The 9097-nt window shown below is 39.0% G+C and overlaps 1 protein-coding gene across 1 annotated transcript; it reads left to right on the top strand.

Annotated features, from left to right (window-relative positions):
• The first annotated feature begins 991 nt into the window (after nt 1-991).
• On the top strand, nt 992-8895 carry mturn (maturin, neural progenitor differentiation regulator homolog (Xenopus)). Its single transcript, XM_088328591.1, has 3 exons — nt 992-1351; nt 5223-5345; nt 8163-8895. Exons 1-3 carry the CDS (start codon nt 1193-1195, stop codon nt 8268-8270), a joined length of 390 nt encoding a protein of 129 aa, XP_088184717.1. The 5' UTR covers nt 992-1192; the 3' UTR covers nt 8271-8895.
• The last annotated feature ends 202 nt before the right edge of the window (nt 8896-9097 follow it).

The raw sequence follows: 9097 nt of genomic DNA on the forward strand, positions 1-9097 counted from the left end.
TTTGCTCTCCCGAAATGACTAGTTGTTCAAAATAGTAGGCGTAGTTTAGCTAATAGACTTTTACTTTATAATGCTATTTTCGGCTTGAGTGGAGGTTCACATGGAACTAGACTAGGAAACTATCGCAAGCAACTATGTTTTGTTGTTTATTTATTGTTTTCATTTGGAAAATTAAAAAGGGTGAAATTATTCATGAAAATAAAACAATATAAAGTGTCCAGTAAAAATCTTGAAGCTTTTAACTGATACACAAGGGCATTTTAAAGTCATAAAAAATAAAAAGATCACAAAATAATTGAAAAAAAATGTTTTGTCGCAGAAAAGCAGTGAAAAAATTACAAATTGAAATATTAATGTAAAAATTACGTTCACAACAAACATCTTATTCCAATGAGATTAAAAACAAAAATAAGCAATAATTGTATTTTTCTGTCTTAAAATGTCTTTAAAAGTATATTAAATGTGTTTGTGTTGTTGTTGTTGCTGAAATTCTCATTGCTGATAAGATTCACAACACGTTTGAATTATTTTGGACGAATATTTTGTGTTTGGAATATATGAACCTGATAAACTTAAATCAAAGGCAAAAGAAACTAATGTTGTCAATCTTATTATAATTTTAGCTAAATATGTAAGTGAAAATTCACGGGCAGAAAAAAAATATTATATCACTTTTCAATGGGAAATAGTAGAAAACATTTTGTCCATCAAACTTTCCCCCTATCCCTAAGTGTGTATGTTTTTTTTTTTTTTTTTTTTTTCAATAAATCATTGAATAAAGAGAAAAACACAGACGATTCAACATTGTCAGTCATTACCGTTTTCATAACATATTTGCCCTGCCCCCATGTAGGTTTCAGTTTTGGGCAGCCCTCTGAGACTTTTTGTGATTCAGGGCTAGACAAATGAATAAACATGACTTGACTTGATTTTAATGTATTTTTGGTTGTGGAGCGCCCCCTGCCGTGCTATCACCACCCACGCACTCGTGATGGCGCTCTCTTACTTGAGATTTTTTTTTCCTTTTTTTTTCACAGAAGAGATGCGCAGAGCTGCCGGCGGCTGCTGATGCGACCACCAGCATCATCAGCTCGCCTCCTCTTTTGTCAACATCTGCATCCCGGAACACAACCGTAACGAGGAAGAAGAGGAGAAGGAGGAAGAAAGAGAAAGAGGGGGAGCCTTTGCGAGGATGGAGTTCAAGCATCTGGTGGAGGCGGCCGAGAAGTGGTGCGAGGGGAACCCGTTCGAGCTCATCTTCGCCGAGGAGGAGGACGAGAGGCGGCTTGACTTCTACGCCGAACCGGGCGTCTCCTTTTACGTTCTGTGCCCGGGCGGAACCGACACTTTCGTGAGTGGGCCTCCGTGTATTTACATTGTGCATGTATGTGCGTCATTAAGCAAAGGTGGGGTTCCCGCGGATAGCAATAGATGATGTCATGCACCCAAAGACGACTCCAATTGACCCCCCCTCATCCTCCTCCTCCTCCCCGCGTTCCCCTCTTTTGTTGGATTGCTGCGGTGTCATATTACGCAATCATGCACCAGATTTGCACAATCATCCTGGAGCTTGGAACTAGACTTATTATGTAAAGCGCATCTCATTAATGTAGGCAGAAAACAGGATTTTAAAAACAGAATTATTTAAAGGAAGGGAATCGGATAGTGTACAGCAACAGCACAAGGAAGTTAACTAGGATCTTCAAAATTCAAAGGCATCAAAGCCAAGCTCACAAGAGCTTGACTGTGCATCCCAGCAACATTGTATAGAAACACGACCTACTGTAGATCTAACAAACAAAATATAAAAGTCAAGAAGTTACAAAATATGTGGGAACAGTAACGAGATCTAAATTAACATTGCACGAAGAAAGAAAGAAAGAAAGAAACAAAGAAAGAAACAAAGTAAGAAACAAAGAAAGAAGATGCAGGACATGTTAGAAACATGGTTCTTGCTCTAGCTGAAAAAAACATGAAAAATACACTCAATGGAGAAAGAGAAAAAGAGAGGAATACAATAGTAATTCTAAGTGAAGAAAATATAAAAGGAAGAAGACACAGGATATATGGGACAACAAACTAGAACTACCTGAACAATACACGTGGGTGAGGAAAGGGATGGTTTTGTTAAAAGAAAATGAATCAGTAGGCTCACAATCTAGATCTAACTTAACAAAACATGAAAAGTGTAAAGAAGATGAACGCTGAACACAATACAGTATAGCTCCAGCTCTTCTTGAACGAAACATGAAAGTAGGACAACAGCGAATACGAACTAGTTGAATTTCTTTACACAAAATGAATCAGTATTAGATAGTGTACATACACAGAACAAGGAAGTTAACAAAGCTCTTCAGAATTCAAAGACATCTAAGCTACTCTATAACAGGCTTCGCTCCACATTCCTACTTCATATAGAAACACTAAACAAATGTAATGGAACAACACATGGAAGAACAGAAAAACATGCCTGAAAATGTCGGAAGACAAACTAGCTCTATCTGAACACAACATGAAAAAGAAGAACATGATACATGTTTGAATACGTACTGGTTCTTACTGAACAAAGAACACACAAAAAAGGGTCAAGAAATTTACTCACACGTGAATAGAAAAACTACATAATGTTCCAACACCACCTAGTTCTACCTGAACAAAACATGAAAGTGAGACAACTCCGACTCTGAATAAAGAATATTTTTTACTCAACATTCAGTTTCACTAAAATCAACTTCAATTAACTTTCACTTTCTTTTCTGCAAAAATGAAGTGAGTTTATTGCTTATTACCGTCATTCAAAAAAGTTCTACTGGCCAAAAAGTTTCCGGGTTAATCTTATTTGGGTTTTCTCTGTGATTTTTCATCTTTTGGGTGGCCTGGATATGGCTGAATTATAATACAACTTCAGGGGCATCTGCATCCTTGTAAAAATGAAAATAATTTCAGGTTAGGTGGCCTGGATATGCTTGAAAATTAATACAACTTTTCAGATATTTGCCTTCCTGTAAAAATGTAAATAATTTCAAGTTAGGTGGCCTTAATATTCTTGAAAAATGATCAATCTTGCATCCTTGTAAAAATGCAAATACAATGCCGTGAAAAGTATTTGCCAGGTTCCTGATTCCTGTGTTTGTTTGTTTTTTTCATATTTATCACTCACAAAGGTTTCAGACCATCAACCAATTTGATACCACACAAATACTACCCAATGAAATGCAAAATGCAGTTTTGAAACGTTTACACCATTTATTATGGCACCAAAAAATCAAAGCCTATCTGGTCCTATGTGAAAAAGTAATAATGCCTAGTCAAATCACAAAGGAACTGTAATTTTTAGGAAAAATTATTTCAATTCCACAGGCCACACCCAAAATTGATTGCTACCACCTGTGTTGATTAAATAAATGACTTAAATTCAATCTGTTGGACCAAGTTGTCACAGTTGCCATGGTGCCAAATCTGCGGCTCGTTAACAGATTGGCTTTCTGTATATATTAAGCTCAGGGCTATCACGCTTCCTTTGTCAGCCCGTCAACAAACTTCCGCCCCGCAAGACGAGGGTTTCGACTCGGTCCTGCCCCTGTTGGTATTTCCTGTATGGTATTGTTCCCGTTTCTTTTGTCCTGTTTAAATATCGTTTTTCAGTCTAGTTTCCGTCTATTTTGTCCAGTTTATTATTTTCTCCAGTTTTTGTTCCAGTCTAGTTTGTCCTGTTTATTTGATATCCTGATTCATTATCTATCCTGTCTGTCCCGTCCTGTCCGATATCGACCCCATCTGTCCGATATCAACTGGGGCAATTGGAATCAATCTCGCCTGTCTCTGGCTTCCTGTCTTTCCACGCCAGACAGCTGCCTTACGTGCATGACTCCCCATTTCCCGTAAAATAAAAGGCTTGTGTGAGAAGGCCACGCGTTTGGGTCCTGATCTTGTTCTGGTTCATGACACAAATAAAGTATGCTACCAAATCTCAAGAACACAATTAAAAAGACATAATCCTAAAAAATTAGAAAAAAAGGGATTTAAATCTAACAGTCCAGGAAAGATCACAAAGCCCTTTACAAGGCTGTAGGGTTCCAGCGAACCACTGTTAGAGCCAATACTTAGAAATGGAGAAAACTGGTAGCAATGGCAAACTTTCCCAGGAAGAGTCAACCAACTAAAATTACTCCAAGAGTATAATAGCGGCTAATCCAGGAGATTACAAAAGAACCTCATAAAACATCCAGGAGACTTTAGGCCTCAATTGCCTCATTTAAGGTCAGTGTTCATGACTCCACTATAAAAAAAGACTGGCCAAAAATAGCATCCATGGTAGGAGAGGCGAAAACCATTGCTGTCGTCTCACATTTGCAGCTCGTCTGGCGACAAAAAGGACATGATGCCAACAGTTAAACATGGTGGTGGCAGTGCAATGGTCTGAGGCTGCTTTGCTGCCACAAAACCAGCATAACTTGCTGTGGTTGATGGAATAATGAATACTGGTGTTTACCAGAAGATCCCGAAGGACGTGCCCTCAAACTCTCGGATCATGCAGCGGGACAAAAATCCGAAACACACCAGCTAGTCCACGAATGAATAGCTAAAAAAAAAACGAAATAAAAAGGTTTTGGAGTGGCCAAGTCAAAGTCTGGATTTAAATCCATTTAAGATTCTGTGGTGTGACTTTAAACGGACAGTTCATGATAGAAAACCCTCCAACATGGCAGATGTGAAACAAATTTGCAAAGAGTGGGCCAAAATTCTTCCACTTGGTTGTGAAAAACTTATTACCAATTATCGGAAACCTTTGATTTCTGTGATCGGTGCTGAAGGAGGCCCAACTCGCTATTAGGTTCAGGGGGCAATTACTTTTTCACATAGGACCAGATAGGTTCTGATTATTTTTGTGCTTTAATATATGGAGTCAACATTTCAAATCTGCCTTTTGTATTTCCTTGGGTTGTTTCCGTGTGGTATTAAAATCGGTTTTACAATCTGAAATATTTTGTGATTAAAACATCAACACATAAATCAGAAAGGGGGCAAATACTTTTTCAAGGCACGGTATCTTTTGGGCTTTTTAATTAACTCATCCATTCTCGTTCTCCTTGTTGGTTATTTTGCAGTTTAGGTGACCTTGATATGCCTGAAATAATTAATTATTTAACACTAGGCTGACTTCTCCCCCTAGATTCTTTTTGAACGCCATTTTAGACGAAATATTTGTTGTTTTTGCACAGCATGTGTGGAGCGAGAGCGAGGACTGCCTCCCGTTCCTGCAGCTGGCTCAGGATTACATTTCGTCCTGTGGTAAAAAGACCCTCCTGGAGGTTTTGCAGAAGGTCTTCACGTCCTTCAGGCCCGTAAGAGAAGATATTTTGTGTTTTTGTTTGTTTTTACGTGCTGACCTCAAAATGCTGCGTTGGCGTCTATCTGACTGTGAGAGATAAATAGTGTTGGATTATTCATGGAAGGGGAGAGATTTTTTTTAACTTGCAAGTGAATTAAAAACTAAACATGATCTGATTTTAAATCATTTCATAATAATAAGCACAAAATATTATTAATGACATTTTTAAAAAAAAATCTAGAATTTGGTGGAGACGATTTTCACCAGGATGACGCTGTGTTGACTTAAAACCGCGCCCCTCTGCACTGGACTTGCGGTTCGTTCAAAGACAGTAGGAACTTTTACCATTCCAAGAAAAAGCCCTGTCGTCGTAATTTTTGTGTTTTTATTTATGTTGTATTCAAACATATGACACATGAGTACTTATTTTATTTTTCGAATTGGTTTGTCACCATGACAATTGTGCGACTCTTTAAACACGGCCTATAGTGAGTTAGCCTTTAATATACTTAAATATCATGCTTAACGTGTAACATAACAAGCTTCTGCCTGTTTACTCCTGAGCATGTTTTTAAATGTTTTTAGTTATATTGAGATTTCTGACGTATAGGTACTTCGTTAAAATTATTTTTCGATCTCGTTTGTTATATGAATCACCATACATTTTCGTATACATACATTTCACCACTCTTCCTGTTAGCTTCTGTAACTGTTTTTTAATATTCATATGCGTAGAAGTTCTGCTTTTAAAATTATTGTTTGAATCTGTTTATCCTATAGATCACCGTAGCCTTTAGTATACTTTAAGATCACAACCCCGAGCATTTTGTCAAAAATTAGTTCTAAATCACCAAGACAACTGTGCCACTCTTAAGACATGGTCCCATTGAAATAGCCTTTAGAATACATCGTGTTTACGATCCCATCCCTCTCTCTATTCATTCCTGAGCATGTTTTTAAGTGTTTGACATACATACAAATATGTCTTTATAATTATGCTTAAACCACCATGACAACTGTGTGATTCCCAAAACATGGAATTAAGTAACTTAGGCTTTTGTATACTTCAAGTTGACAACCCTGGGCCTCTCCCTGTTCACTCCTGAGCATGCGTTTCAATGTTTGACACAAGTACATTTTTCAATCACCATGACGACTTTGTGATTCCTGAAACATGAATTAATTGAGTTAGCCTTTCGTATACTTCAAATGCGTGACCCTAAGCCTCTCTCGCTGCTCACCCCTGAGCATATTTCGGAATGTTTTTTGTGGTAAGCAGGTGTCTGATACAAACGTCCTTAATTAGAATATTTTATTATTGTTTTGTCACGTAATATGCAACAAGTTCCACACCCAGAGCCTCTCCTTGTTCGCTCCAGAGCATGTTTTACATGTTTTTGTTTGTATATTTAGTTGTAATCAGATGTTTGACATAAAAGTGCGTCTTTAAAATGATCTGTTTAATAGTTTTTCAGCCTTTAGTATACTTGAACCTTACGACAACAAGTCTCTCCCTGCTCACTCCTGAGAATGTAATTCAATGTTTGTTGTTAAAGTTATATTGATATATCTTTTGAATAAAAGTACTTCTTTTAAAAAACAAATCGGTTTTTCATATGTATCATCGTAGTCTTTCGTATAATTCAAGTTCACGACCCGATTCCCTCTCCTTTCACTCCTGAGCAGGTTCTTAAATGTTTTTGTTCGTCTTTTTATTATTTATTTTATTTATAATCAGATGTCTGACATATAAGTACTTCCTTACAACTATATTTTGAAATTAGTGTGTCAGCCTTTTTTGTACTTGTCATAAGCCAGAAACGGAGACAGGACCCAGTAGCGTTCGTTTACTCAGTTTTATTGATAAAGAGAGAGAAAGCACTGCTTGCTTCCAAGATCCGATGATCGACAGACACGGTAGCATGTGGCAGGAATGCGGAAGTGGCACTTCCGTGTCGAGCGAGTATAATCGTAGGCAGCAGGGATACTGGTCGATAGCCAGGACGGGAGAGCAAGGGCGGTATCGAGTCCGGAAAAGAGGTCGGCAACATGTATCAGGCAGGGAACAGGGCAAAACAGGTCGGTGGTCGGGATGGCAGAGCAGGGCAGAAACGGGTCCAGAAACAGGTCGGCAACAGGTATCAGGCAGGAGAAAACAGGGCAGGAAAAGGTCGGAAGGTATGGAGCTTGCCTAGCTGGGAGCATAGGTTCGCAAACGGTCTGACAGCTTCGTTTTGGAAGCCGGGGGTTTAAAAAGAGTCTTTGAACCAATCAGCGCTCAGGGCTGTTGGCGCCAATTGGGCAGTCGCAGGTGCCCTGAATCAGCAATCCTGACAGTACTTCAACCTCACAACCCCAAGCCTCTCCCCGAACACTCCTGAGCATGTTTAAAAAGTGTTTTGAATTATATTTATATGTTCAACATATAAGTACGTCCTTACAATTGCGTTTTAAAATTAGTGTGTCAGCCTTTTTTGTACTTCAAGTTCATGACCCAGAGCTTCTCTCTGATCAACTCTGAGCATGTGTTATTGATTTTTTAAAATTATATTTATATGTTTGACATATAAGTATTTCTTTAAAATTTGAAATTAGTGTCACAGCCTTTTTGTTTATTTCAAGGTCACAACACCGAGTTGCTCCCCCTTCACCCTCTATAGTTGAATCCAGATGTTTAATAGAAAAGTATGAAATAATTTATTTCTCCGAATTGGTTCGTCATATAAATCGAAGTAACCTTTGGTACACTTCAAGTTCACGACACCGAGCCTCTCCCTGTCCACCCCTGAACCCGTTTTCACTCAATTCTGTTCTGTCTCCTTGCTGATAGCTTCTCGGGCTACCTGACATCGAAGACGAGACGTTCGAGCAGTACCACGCCGACGTTGAGGGCGAACCCGGGCCCGACCACCAGCAGATGGGGGTCAGCCAGCAGTGACCAGGGGTGTGCGGGGAGGGGGAATGATAGCCAGGGATAATGGGAGGGTAACTCACACACACACTCATACACACAGGGCCTACTTATTTAAAACATGCACCAATATGTTCTTAAATGTTGCTTTGCTTGGGTTGCACTAGGTTGGACCCCGCTCCCTCCTCATAATCGGTCACCGTTTGGGGTTAACCTTCCACGAGGGAAAAACACAACAAAACAAAGGTTACATCATCACCGAGGACTCTTTCTTTTTTTCCCGTTTGCTATCTTGTGATTGTCACAACAAAAGGCCTTCCTGGTTGCAGTGTCACATGACGCCCTCCCACCTCTCCTACCACCCCTGATTATCTTTATCTCTCGACTGTGGTCTTCCTCGATGTTGCCTTGCCTCTCCTAGCACATGCCTTTAAATTTAGCGCACGGTGATAAAGGTAAGAATCAAATTTATTGAGAGTTTGACTCTGGTTTTAGTCCCCAGGATTTCAGAGAAAATTCGTCGCAACAATATTTGTGGCTTGGAACAGCCCCGGCAAACTTTTTTTTTCTTTAGTCTGCATTTCCGTCTTCTTAGGCCTTTTCCAATGTGAGTGAGTGTGTGCAATTGTTCCAATAAAATGTTGTGAACACACCATTGGGTTTTTGTTCAATAATAGCCTAGTATCACAAGAATATGAATCTCCTTCAAAACAGTCAGGTCTAAAATTACCCAAGTTTGGGTGGAAAATGGACCAACTAAATAATTGGATTGATTTGACCCAATGTCCAGTGTTGTTTTAAAGAAACGTCCCCTCCCCACCCCAAAATCAGGTCCTGTTTTATCTTTATTATTT

The sequence above is a fragment of the Urocampus carinirostris genome, chromosome 2 (genome assembly GCF_059441175.1).
Source record: "Urocampus carinirostris isolate Australia breed hairy pipefish chromosome 2, RoL_Ucar_1.0, whole genome shotgun sequence".
NCBI classification, from domain to species: Eukaryota; Metazoa; Chordata; class Actinopteri; order Syngnathiformes; family Syngnathidae; genus Urocampus; species Urocampus carinirostris.